The sequence below is a fragment of the Sphaeramia orbicularis genome, chromosome 8, assembly GCF_902148855.1.
Source record: "Sphaeramia orbicularis chromosome 8, fSphaOr1.1, whole genome shotgun sequence".
Taxonomy (NCBI): domain Eukaryota; kingdom Metazoa; phylum Chordata; class Actinopteri; order Kurtiformes; family Apogonidae; genus Sphaeramia; species Sphaeramia orbicularis.
The window spans coordinates 23,956,004-23,969,107 of NC_043964.1; the positions used below are offsets into that span (position 1 = coordinate 23,956,004).

The window sequence follows — 13,104 nt, forward strand, 5'->3', positions numbered from 1 at the left end:
TGCTAATGAAATGTCTACTTTTTTAAAATATCAGCAGCTGTTTAGAGCACAAAAAGGCGTTTATAATGTCACAACTGAAAGAGATAGACAAGACCAATCAGCTGAATGTGTGTGTATGGGTTGTTCAGTATTGTTTTTTGTTTGCTGGTCCCTGCAGGAGCTGGTGCACCAGAGGAGGATGAGCTGTTTGAGCAGGGGGTGGCCGAGTCCAACTGTGTTTACCAGCTGGTGGAGAACAGACTGGTCCCCCATGAACAAGCCTGGGCCTCCATCCCCAGCGTCTCCCTGTTGAGCCCCAATGAGGTCCGACCTCTCCTCTGGATTTTAACGCTGCCTGATCATTTCGTACCGTGGGATTAGTTTTATATGTGTGTGTGTGTTGTGGTTTTATTTTGCATCCAGGCTCTAGTTTTCGACTTTGGCAGTGAAGTGTACCTGTGGCATGGACAGGATGTCTCCCTCAGCAGGAGGAATGTAGCTCTCCAGCTGACTCACCAAGTGTGGGTTGGTGTGTATGATTACAGCAACTGTCGAGTCAACCCACTGGATCCCACACAGTGTAACCCCAGCATACAGCTGTAAGTCCACACTGCAGGCTCTGCAATGAATTCAGCTTTTTTCAATACTGCACAGAAAACATAACTGCCCTATCTACACCATATCAATCCATGGTATAAAAACAGTGTGCAGCTGCTAATACTCACTACAGATCATGAGCATTGCTGTGCGCCGCAGCATGGAATACATTCCACACTATAAACAGTGAAGGCTGATATTATTAATTCATTTTACATGCAGCAAAAACCCTAGAAGTCCCCTGTAGTGCACACCTTAAAAACAGAGAAGACGGCTTATACTTTACACAGAGAAACCCCAGCAAGCAGCTTTATCCAGGCTTGTTATATGACTGTTTATAGCTCAAACTGAGTGGCTCAGTGCAGCAGGAAATACAAGTACACAAAGCTGGTGTTGACAAGGCTGATTCTACAATACTAAAACACACTGTGCAGCCATTAAATCACAACGAGTTAACAATGAATTCTACCTGTACCTCCCACCATGATACTACACAGTATAATCTGTAACAATAGGCAGTAAGAATATACCTCCTCTCTGTTAGGAAGGTGTTTTCATGACCTGACTGCAGGGGTTTGATCTAGTTCAGCTACAGCCATCTTGTGTCAGAAATGTAAAAAAAAAAAACAAACAAAAAAATAAATAAATAAAAAAGCATGAGCAATGTGCCAATCCATATTTATTGAGACAAATATGTTTAAAATAGTATTTACATGTATTTCTTTATGAGCAATGACATGAACATTCCTCATTGATCAACAGAAACATAAGAAACTACAAACGTGGCAGATGTTATAAGGCAGAAAATGTCACAAATAATTCACAACATTGATAACAACAGTGGGGGAAAATACATTAAAATTCAATGTAAGGGGTATCAAACTAATACATGATAATTTGTCATCCACTGTATCTCTGAGTCACAGCCGATAGAAATAATGGCATAGGTAGTGGGTATATTTTGCATTTGCATCCCCGCTTGAAAACTTTTTGTTTTCTGATGACTGTTGAGCTCTTGGTTAGGGGTCATTGCTTCATTTGTTGCTCCATGTGATCAGTACCAAGAAAGGTTGTAGCTGTTTGGTTAAAGCTGTAGGAGCTGAAATCCAGAGGAAATAGTAACACTCCTTCCTTTTGCAGCCCTCTCCTCTTGGTCCAAATCAAAAGACTAAATATAAAAATAGATAAACCACATGTTGTTTCGTTCTGTAATAGAGAAGTGAAGCCACTGTAGAGTTGTTTCCAGGTTAAATGTACGTATTTAGTCACCCTACCTGTGTCAAAGCTCCTGTGATTGGTCAAAATCAGGGCATCATGGGGTAGATTTTCTACATTCTGAAAACAAGCAGAGTAGTTGTAGAAATCTCATGTCCTCTCAGACCATTTGAATAAGAACTGAAAGGGAATAAATATGTTTGGAATCATTATGCATCGTACTATGGCACATAAGCATGAAATAGAAGTTTTAATCTGTTTTGTTTTCACGTGACTCTCACAAACACACACTAGAATCTATTTAACCCTTTCATGCATACTGGTCACGACAGTGGACAGTTATTTTACAGATGTTCTCTTGTATATTCATGGATTTTGTTGTTTTAGTTGCATATCAGACAACACAGTGGACGCTTATGCACCATCTCATACACTGCAATTCACACAATTACTGATAAATACTTGATAAACCTGATCTGCAGTAACATGTTTGAGAGTAAATCAATTGCTATTTGTTATTAGATTGTAATTAACAGTTTTCTTAAACAAAAAGTTAAAAAAAATCTATATATTATGTCCATGAAGTGAGTAATAACTTGTATTAGAGTATGATAAAATGTGAGAAAACATCAGATTAGCTACATTAAAAGAAAATATTTCAAAGTTTTCACACAGTATATCACTTTCTGATATTGTATTTTTAAAAAATGTTTCTTTTCTTCAAAAATTAAATGCATGCTGTCCAGCTGAGTAGACATTTTTGAAACCCCATAAAAAACAGCTTCATAAAAAATTTCAATGACATTGTTTTTTTCATGCCTAAAGAGGAATAAAAACACTCAGGAAAAATATCTTGACAAAGGTTTTCATAATTCATGCATGAAAGGGTTAAAGGCAAATTATATCACTCATCCACACAGTATAATGTAAAACATTTTACTTATAATAGCTAACGACCCCTGGAAAATCACCTCCAGGTTGAGAACTACTGCATCTTTACCAGTACTACATAACACCAGACTGCTGTCTAGTGGTGCACAATGTTTTTTTGGTTTCATGACCAGTTTATTTATGTTCCCATCGGTCCTCAGGAGGGGTGAGGGGCGTCCCAGGTGGGCGCTGTTCGGCTGCATCTCCGAGCACAAAGAGACGTCTTTGTTCAGAGAAAAGTTCCTGGACTGGACAACGAAGAACAGAGACAAGGAAGTCAAAGCCACACTGACGGACGAGACACAGGTTTATGTCAAATACACAGAGAACAGAAAGACAAACATTTCAAAGATGGAATGTAATGATCAATATTAACATGAAATCACTGCCATTAAAGCAGGTTATATTGGCTGATCATGGTACTGATGAAGGTCCCCAAGCACCTTCACTGGCAGCTCACTGCTCCTAATATGAAATGTGCTAATGCTAATGTTAATGCTAGGTGCTAAATGCAGAGATATATCAGTTAATGTGACTTAACCTCTAACTTTTTTTTTTTTAAATTAAATTTTTATAGAAGTTTTTGTACAGAAAAAAAGTAAAATAACATTTAAAGAGGGATATACACAATCAAATAAAATACAGTAACAATATACAGGGAAATACAGTTTCTTTAAAAAAAAAAAAAAAAAGGAGAGAGAGAATATATAAATAGAAAATAAAAAAATAATAAATAGATGTACACAAAATCCAGTCATCTTAATAAGATACGTGTCCTCCATTTCTCCCATATTTTATCAAATCTATCATTTTGGAGTCTGTTGTTAAATGTGATTTGCTCCATCACAAAAAGTGTGTAAACAATTTGATGCCAGTCTTCTAGGTTTGGGACATTTACGTTTAACCATTTTTTAGTAATAGCTTCCTGAGCAGCTATACTCAACATTCCAAACAAACATTTAGTGTCCTTATTTGTGTCCATTGAGTAAATATAATCAAAAAGCAACTCATCCCACTTGAAAATTGTCTGCACCCTTTAGATTTTCCTAATGTCTAAATGAATTACATTCCAAAGGTTAACCTCTAACTTTTAATATTTATTTGCAGAACAAATGCACAACATTTCTAACACATTAAAGCAAAAATTACAGAGAATAAGAGATGTTACATCAACTCCAAAAGTCAAAGACTGTGGAAAGCAGCAGGAGCTGGGCCAGAGCTGGACCGTTTCTGTAGAAGATCTGTTTCGCAGAGCACTACCTGTTTTGGCCCGATGTGCATTTGGACACTGGGACGGATCTGCCAAACGGTTTTGGGCCAAATCAGGGTGGGATTCTGTTCCAGATCCGTCCCAGTATGTCTTTGCTATCTGGGTTATTACTAATGGTGACTTGTAAAATGTATTCATTTACTTAGGATTCCCATTAGGTTATAACTAAGTAAAATGTATTAGCAAGACAAACATTAACGACAGACAATAAATGATAAACAAGAAATTCAGAAATGTAATTATTGATATTTAATAAAATAACTCTCTTTTCGATTGCTCTAAGTGGGCACTCCAGCCTCTGTGATAAAAATTGCCATCTGATGAAGGTCCTCCAGGGTGCTAATAAATTTTTGTTAAAGATCAGTTGATTAATTTGTAATTAATTAGTAAATTATTTAATTTGCTGATCATGTAGATGTTCAGAAAAGCTCTGAGCAAATTCACAGGTTGTTACATCAAAACAGAAAGCTGAAAAAAAAGTGGCTTTTTCATCTTTTCATCTTTCATCTTTTTCTGAATGTAAAAATAAGTGTTTAGAACCTCTGTCAGTTGTCAGACTTCATGGGTTTTACTGGTAAATCAATGTTGCAGAAGATGACAGTGTTTCCAGGTTCACTACAGAGCCTCTGAACGTCCAAATGGATCATATCTGATGACCATGAAAAGATGACAAACTGTATTTTACACCAATTATTTACATGTATTGATGGGATTAGTGGATCAACAGTTGTTCAACATTTTACATCAGTAGATGCTTTTAGTCGCTGTTGGTTGTTTCAGTCTTTTAGGGTTAACAAAAGAAATGTCTGTTGTTCTTTCTCCTCAGTCCACGTCCATCACGTCTCCATCGTCAGACCCTCTCATTCCCTGTGATGCTAAAGCTCTAGTATCAGGTCAGTCTGCAGATGGGGACACCTCGGTCCACAGTGTCCTGTCTGGCGTTGATGTCCAGAGAGGTCACGGGGTCATCAGGCTGGAGGAGGGACGTCAGTTGGAGCTGAAGACAGTCGCCGTGGACACTTGGCACGTCCAGGAGTTTGATGACAGTGAGATTCCTGTGGAAAGCACCGGGCAGCTTCACGAGGGAGATTCATACGTCGTTCGCTGGACGTACACCTTCAACAGTACCGGTTAGTGATGATGACGCTAAACAATGCAGTCTGAGTTTAATAAAGTAAGATTTAAAAGTTAAATATTGATGTTATATGTCTGACCTATAGATAAGGCAAACGGTCTGGATGAATGTGGCACAGAAAAAGAAAGCACAGCCTTCTTTCTGTGGCGGGGACGTCATTCCAGCGTCAGTGGACGGGACACGGCTGCTTTCCTGTCCATTGGGATGAACAACCATGAAGAATCACAGGTGAGACCTTCAGCATGGATCAACAACAGAACAAATGCATCAGTAATGTTCTTATATTGTTCTTTTTTGTGCCTTTAATATCACTTAATTAATACACTAGTAATACACTGATCAGTTAAGCCACTTAAAATTGGAACATATTTCATGTAACATCTGTAATACTGTAACATGGAAAGAAACTATTCTATGCATATGAACTTTCACATGCATGTTATTGAAAATGTGTCCTTATATTTTTTAAAATGTTGCATACAGGACAGTTATCTTCTAAGGATGCATAAATATTCTGTATAATATTCTGATCATATTAAGTGTACTCAGCTTTATGTTTTGTGTTTTTTTAATTGTTTAAAGTATTTCCTTTGTTCTCATGCAGTGTGCAGTGTTTTATGCAATATTGATATTTGCATATTACTGTTTTTTTATGGTTGCTATTACACCAACTCAGGGACTAGAGTTGAAAATTGCTGCAATCGATTAACCCCTAAAGACCTAGAACTTTTTTTGCAGCGTCTTTCAAATGAATTTGTCTAAAGATTTAGTCTTTCGTCGTGATTTATCACCATTTATTATAACATTATCCTCTTCGTTTTGCATTTTTTAGGTATTTTCCTATATTGAATTTACTGGTCATGTAGATATTCATAAAAGCTCTGAGTAAAATCAAAGGTTATTTTATCAGAACAGAGAAAACTGGACCAAAAGTGACTTTTTCAGCATTAACTGAACATTAAAACAAGTGTCTACAATCACTGCCATTTGTCAAACTACATGGGTTTTACTGGTGAATCAATGTTGCAGAAGATAACAGTGTTTCAGTGTTTACTACGGAGCCTCTGATTGCCCAAATGGGTCACATCTGATGACCATGAAAAGCTGAGTATGTATTGATTACATGTATTGATAAGATTAGTGGATAAAAAGTTATTAAACATTTTATATCAGTAGATGTTTTTGGTCTCTGCTGCCCCTTCAAGTGTTGTTAAACTGCCTCATTTACAGAATTGGATTTTAATGTTGGAGGCTGTTCTATAACTTTATACTGTATAAATAAATGCGTATTTTCCATGCTCTGAGTCATAGAATGTGTTGCTATAAGGTGAAAACCTCCAGCAGGACTGATGTTGTTTACAGTCCATGTGTTTTCTGTTTTCTTGCTGAAGGTTGTGGTGCCTCAGGGAAAAGAACCTCCCTGTTTCCTGCAGCTCTTTCATGGTGGTCTGGTCATTCACAAGGGCAAGCGAGAGGAGGCTTCCACAGAAACAGGCACAGTAACTTTCCTTTAGTTTTTGTGGTGTTTTATCTGTTTCTTAATATCTGATTCATTTGGATATCCTTGTGTCTGTTGTAGCCGAGTGGCGTCTGTTCTGTGTTCGAGGAGAACTCCCAGAGGAGGGTTCTCTGTTAGAAGTGGACTGCTGCTGTGCCGGTCTGAGGTCCAGAGGGTCTGTGGTCCTGCTCAACAGCCAACAGGGACTGCTTTACCTCTGGACCGGCTGCAAAGCTCATGCCAGTTCCAGAGAAGTCAGCAAGAGGACAGTGGAGCGTCTCAGTCAAATGTAAGTCCCATGTACTGACCGGGCTTTGTAGCAGGAGGGATGTTGTCAATACCTTTCAGCTTGTTGACTGTGATGTGTGTTTGTGTTGTGCATCAGGTGTCCGCCGGAGCTGGGTCTCAGTAAAAATAATCCTGTGAAGGTGCAGGCTGTGGAGGAAGGATCAGAGCCTGCAGAGTTCTGGGCAGCACTGGGACAGATGGACAGGAAGGCCTACGACTGCATGCTGCAAGGTACAACATGAAATGCATTATGTAACTGAAGTGCAAAATAAATGTTATTAATGCAGAAACATTAAGTAATACAGTCACAGGTAGTTACCAAATGTCGATGACTACAAAGGGCATACATCTGAACATATTTGTTTCGGTAAAAAGCTTAAATGAGGAGATGCCAGACAGTTCAGTACTTTCTTTCAACGTTCTGAAATCCTAAAAATCCTTTTAATAATCATAGTGATCAGTGCATTCTAACTTTACTACACTGTACATACTGTGTTGTACATTTCTTTTCTATATATAATGCACAGTCTTGATATACATATTCTTTAGATTTTTTATATTGACGTACATATTCTTGTGTGTTTTTGTGTTTGATTTTTTTGGTCTAGCCGAGATCTACCTCTAAGAAACATTTTGTTATGTGCACATAATGACAATAAACATTCTTGAATCTTGAAATTTGAATCTGTACAGCCAAAACCACCTAAACCGGCAAAATACAAAACAGCGTTCACTCCTCAGGTTGGAATACATTACCATCAGAAACAAAAACATTAACTAATTTCTAAGATTTCAGTACTTCACAATGCATTTTTTTTCAGTTGGTGTTTGTATCAGCCATTTTTTTCTTCTCAGCTTGTATTATCATTTGTTTGTTTGTTCATTTGTGTAAAAGTGTATGTGTTTTGTCATAACTTTAGTCTTTGTACTTGCACCGTTCTATTTACTATTTGCTTTCACAGTATTTGTACAGTTTTTTTTTAAAGTTTTTATTCTATGTTTTTATACATACATTTATTCTATAACACATGAGAGCTAAGTTTAAACCAGTCAGATTCCTTGTTTGTGTGCAGAAACTTTGCCAACTAGAAAAGCACTCGGAGAGCGCAGACCTCTGCCAAGGCAGATCAGCACCCCCCCCCCATCACCACCAAAATTTAATCATTTGTTCCTTGTACCAGAATCAATATTTCCTGAAAATTTCATCCAAATCCATCCATAATTTTTGGAGTTATCTTGCTAACAAACAGACAAACAACCCCCCCCCCCCCCCCCCCCCCTCCCCGATTGCCACCAAAATTTTATAATTTGTTCCGTGTGCCAGTATCAACATTTCCTGAAAATTTCACAAAATAACTTTTTGAGTTGTCTTGCTAACAGACAGACAGACAGATAAACAAACCCTGATGAAAACATAACCTCCGCTGTTTCACTTGGTGGAGGTAATAAAGCTGATTCTGACTGTATTAGTGATTTTCTTATAAGACTTACAGTAAAAACCAAGGACAAAGTCTGAGGGAGAGAAGAAACCGAATCAGTGCATTTCTAGTTCCTTTACTTATGTGTTTTTAACAGGATGACGAGTACCTCCTCAGGCCTGTAACCTTTTCTGTCACACTTAAAGCTCTGTCTGTTCTCTGTCAGATCCAGGAAAATACAACTTCACACCTCGTCTCTTCCACCTGAGCGCCTCTTCTGGAAGCTTCCGAGCCGAAGAGCTGCATAGTCCGACCCGTCTGCCGGGGCTGGTGATGGCCATGCCCTTCGTCCAGGAGAGTCTGTTCTCAGTTCCAGAGCCAGGTCAGAACAGACGACAGGCTTTACCATAAATCTCAAAGGCCTGGGTCTGATTTCTCCTTTTTTAACTCCAGTTTTTATTACTTTTTGTTAGGATTTAATCAGTTATCTGTCAATGTGTTGTCGGAAGAGGTTTCCTGTATTTTAGCAAGCAGCCTTTTTGACATGTCAACAAAAAATAAACATATATACATTAGCTTATACATACTTAGCCTGGTTAAAAAAAATTGGACTTCCCTCAACTTTAATTACAACATACATTAACCATAGCGTCATTTGGATAAACTTATGCAATGTTCCATTTATTTCCATCCATAGTTTCATTCATTTTTGCCCATATCTTGTATTGATGAGTCAGACCGCTGTGTAAAGTCCTCTACATCACATCCCAAAGACATGCAGTGTGGTTCAGGTCTGGACTCTTTGGTGTCCAGTCCATGTGTACATGATGTGTCATGCTCCTGAACCACTCTGACACAATCTGATCCTGATGAATCCTGGTATTGTTGGGAAAAATCTGCTGATGTTCAGACCTGGTCATTCAGTACAGCCTCACTAATGAGTCCTTTTAGTCCTAATCCCTTGATTTCTCTTCACATTGTGTGTGTGTGTGTGTTTGTGTGTGCGTGCGTGCGTGCAATGCACTTAATTTCAATATAAACATAGCTGCGAATTCTAATGTAGATTTTTAATTTTTTTGGTAAATCAACATGCGGTCCACCACATTCCTTCCTTGAAGATGATGACTCACCACAGTCCTAGGTGTTAATAATGTGTTGGATACAGTTAGTTTCAGCATCTAGTAGTAGTAGTAGAAGTAGCACTTTGTTTGATATGGGATATTAATTTGACCCTTGTGAACCCAGTAACATCATTTCTCTTTACAATGAAGATTTACTGTATCAGTTAGGGACGAGTAACTTACTGCAGTAATTATCCAATGGAAGGATCTGAACTATTCTCTTAGTTTTTATCCTACTATGAATGTTTGGACAGTGAGAAATTGATAAATGCAACTTTTAAAAATAGGCAATCTTTGTTTTTTTCTCATTTCATATATATGCAGCCTCACATCTGAGCCCAGGTTCACTGAACACTGCAGTACAGCTGATGTTAAACTGTCCCAGCCTGATGTTTTTTTTTTTTTTAAGAATATATTTATTAAATTTTCATTTTTCAAAACAAAACAAAACTGCTCAGGACCACAGTAAAAAAAAAAAAAAAGTCTTGCAGTCAGCATAGAAACAGATTTCCATCATTTCAGTCCATTTAAGAGCAGATGAAAGCCTGAGACAGAATTGCGGACACATTTCCTTCAGTTTAGTGCCAACCTGGTATTTTAATTGGTGTGTTTAGTTAAAACAATAGCTGAAATTAAAGGGAATTTTCAAAGACAAGCCTTACAAACAACATAACAGATGGACACTTTACTAGTTAATGGGAAAATTAGCTAAACTTGCTTTTAAAGACTGTAGATATTGCAGATATCTTGCTTCTTTAGATCTTGAAAACATTTTTTTTTTAATCTGCGCCCAGCTTTGTTCTCTCCTAAATCAATTGTTTTCTATCTGCCAAAACTCAAAGAGCGAGTCCACCTTAATCTAATGTTGATGTAATCGAATTCTGCTTTGTCTCATATATTCCCTATCTCTGTCTCATCTGTCCTTTAGCTTTGTTCTTGCTTGACAACCGTCTGGAGGTCTATCTTTGGCAGAGGGGTCAGCCCGAGCAGACAGAGGGCTCCGCTTCAGCCTGGAGCTGCTGGAACAATGAGAGGAGGTGTGCAATGCAGACGGCTCTGCAGTACTGCAAAGGTACATGGGAAATAGTCAACAGCTCTGAAATGGGATTAAATACAGAGATGGGAACTACTGTATCTACAGGGTGGGGAAGCAAAATTTACAATATTTTGAGGCAGGGATTGAAAGACAGTGTATGACCAATTAGTTTATTGAAAGTCATGAGAATTTATTTGCCACAAGAAAATTGACATAATAGAAAATGTTTTTATTCTATGTGTCCTCCTTCTTTCTCAATAACTGCCTTCACACGCTTCCTGAAACTTGCGCAAGTGTTCCTCAAATATTGGGGTGACAACTTCTCCCATTCTTCTTTAATAGTATCTTCCAGACTTTCTCGTAATAGTTTTGCTCATAGTCATTCTCTTCTTTCCATTATAAACAGTCTTTATGGACACTCCAACTATTTTTGAAATCTCCTTTGGTGTGACGAGTGCATTCAGCAAATCACACACTCTTTGACGTTTGCTTTCCTGATTACTCATACGGGCAAAAGTTTCTGAAAAGGTATGGATAATAGTGTTAGGTATGATTATGACATCAATATATGTTTGGTTTCAAAACAATTGATGTAGTGCCTGCTGAGAAAAAACAACTAAATGTTCAGTGTAAATTTTGCTTCCCTACCCTGTATATTCTGCTGTAATTGAATACCATATCAGCTACATTTACCTTAGTGCATGTGTCGAAGTTTAAACTTTTATTTATAAATTCAATTTTTATAACATAAAACAGTTGAGGCCCACAGGGTAAATTACATCAGATGTTCTATTAAAGGATTGAGTATAGTATTAATATTACAGCAGGTGGAAATCTCACACCAGAACACACTTGGGAAACACCAAAACTACCACTGAATTTTATTTGTTTATAAATGTATTTGATAGGGACAATGCAAATTACATAGTATAACTTCTACCTGTTACAAACAAGCAGTAGTAACTGATGATTCACATGAAGAAATTATAACTATAGCCAGTTTCCATCTCCAGTCCCAAGTCAGGCTTTAAGAAAGAAAGAAAGAAAGAACATTTAAGGTTGCATAAAATGACATGCCACAATCACAAATGTAAAAAACAAACAAACAAAAAAAAAAAATATGATTACAGCATATGGTAAATATTTACAAGGTTGCATAGAATTACAGTAAAATCAGAATTGTTAAAAATATTTGCATCTCTGATTTTGCTTTTGCCAGCTTTTCACGCTTTTGTTAAAAGTTTTTATATCTTGAGTTAATTTTATTTCTGTTGGCAGTGTGTTCCACATTTGAGAGCCTTTTATAGAGAAAGCTGACTGTCCCATGGAGGTCTCTCGATGTATGATTTTACACTTACCACTGGCTGCACCTCTGGTGTTTCTGCCATTATTTTGTCTAATGAAAAATGTACATAAAGTTTGTGGTGCTAAGTTTTGTAAACATTTAAAAACCAGTTTCAGGTTTGAGAATTTTATAAAATTATCAACACTGTATCCACAGATTGTATCAGTCACTGAATAAAGAATAAAGCTCATTGTTTACACACATCTGTATAATGGTATCATCAAGTTTTCGTCAAACTAACTAAACAAACAAAAAGCAACTAAACAAAGATAATAAGATCACATAATAACTCTGTACCTTCATAAGCCTCATCATCAAACTCACCCCTGTAGAAGAAATGCTGTCATTTCAGCATCAAACTCCATTCTTTTCATTTAGAGCTGTGTCCAGTGGAGAAAACAACAGTGCTTCTAATGTTTATCACTGTCACTTTATTCGACTCTAAAAGTTGTTTCTTTATTGTTCTCATTTCATCTGGTCACTTTCTGACACGTTGGTCAAAGGCTTTGTCTCTTTTCATTTGTTATACATTTGCATGTTTAAAGAAAAAGGTTGAACAAAAAAGCTTACATTCTATTATACTTTAACTAAGGCAGTAGGTCAAAAAAGTAGTTCATACTATTGAAGATGTTTAGTGAGATTGTGCAAAATGTTACAAAATTGATTAAAAAGTGCCAGTTACATATAGTATAATGTAGTTTATTGTTTTATATTTTAATTATATTTGTCTTTAGTTTTTAACGTTTGGAAATAAATTGAAATAATACATGACATCTCTTTACTATACGCCTTTTTTCTCAGTTTGAAGTACCTTTTTTCTTTAAGTTTTAGTTCACCAAACTAGTGTAGTAGTGAAGTAGTTGACAGTTTTTGGAGCTGTGTTTTCAGTTGTTTCCCCAGTGTCGGTTAAATATTTGCTACTTTTAATCCCCTCTCAGAGATGAATCCAAGACGCCCACCACAGGCGTACCTCATCTACGAGGGGGCTGAACCTCTCACCTTCACTAATGTCTTCCCCCGATGGGAGAGGAGATTGGGACCCCTCACACAGGTACTTCATCCCCTCATATATGATAGATTTATGGTCAGAACACAGGGTTAGATGTGTGTGTGCAGGTCCAGGGGAGTTCAGTTTGTGTTTGTTTAGTAATGGAATTTTTTCCGCGTAATGGTTACAGACTTGTTGAAACTAAACTGTTATACCTCTGTTTCATTGTTCATCATTATTGTAGAGGTTCCTCAGTGACCACAGCTACACACTGATAATTTTTT

At 37.2% G+C, this 13,104-nt stretch overlaps 1 protein-coding gene across 4 annotated transcripts in view; it reads left to right on the forward strand.

Annotated features, from left to right (window-relative positions):
* svilc (supervillin c) overlaps positions 1–13,104 on the forward strand; it is a 45,482-nt gene that overhangs the window by 31,077 nt on the left and 1,301 nt on the right. For all 4 annotated transcript variants that reach the window (XM_030140934.1, XM_030140935.1, XM_030140936.1 and 1 more), the window contains 11 exons: positions 158–303; positions 403–578; positions 2,883–3,027; positions 4,818–5,121; positions 5,212–5,354; positions 6,518–6,620; positions 6,706–6,913; positions 7,010–7,143; positions 8,557–8,712; positions 10,380–10,523; positions 12,771–12,883. In XM_030140934.1, coding sequence (XP_029996794.1) covers positions 158–303; positions 403–578; positions 2,883–3,027; positions 4,818–5,121; positions 5,212–5,354; positions 6,518–6,620; positions 6,706–6,913; positions 7,010–7,143; positions 8,557–8,712; positions 10,380–10,523; positions 12,771–12,883 — 1,772 coding nt within the window. The remainder of the gene's footprint in view (positions 1–157; positions 304–402; positions 579–2,882; positions 3,028–4,817; positions 5,122–5,211; positions 5,355–6,517; positions 6,621–6,705; positions 6,914–7,009; positions 7,144–8,556; positions 8,713–10,379; positions 10,524–12,770; positions 12,884–13,104) is intronic.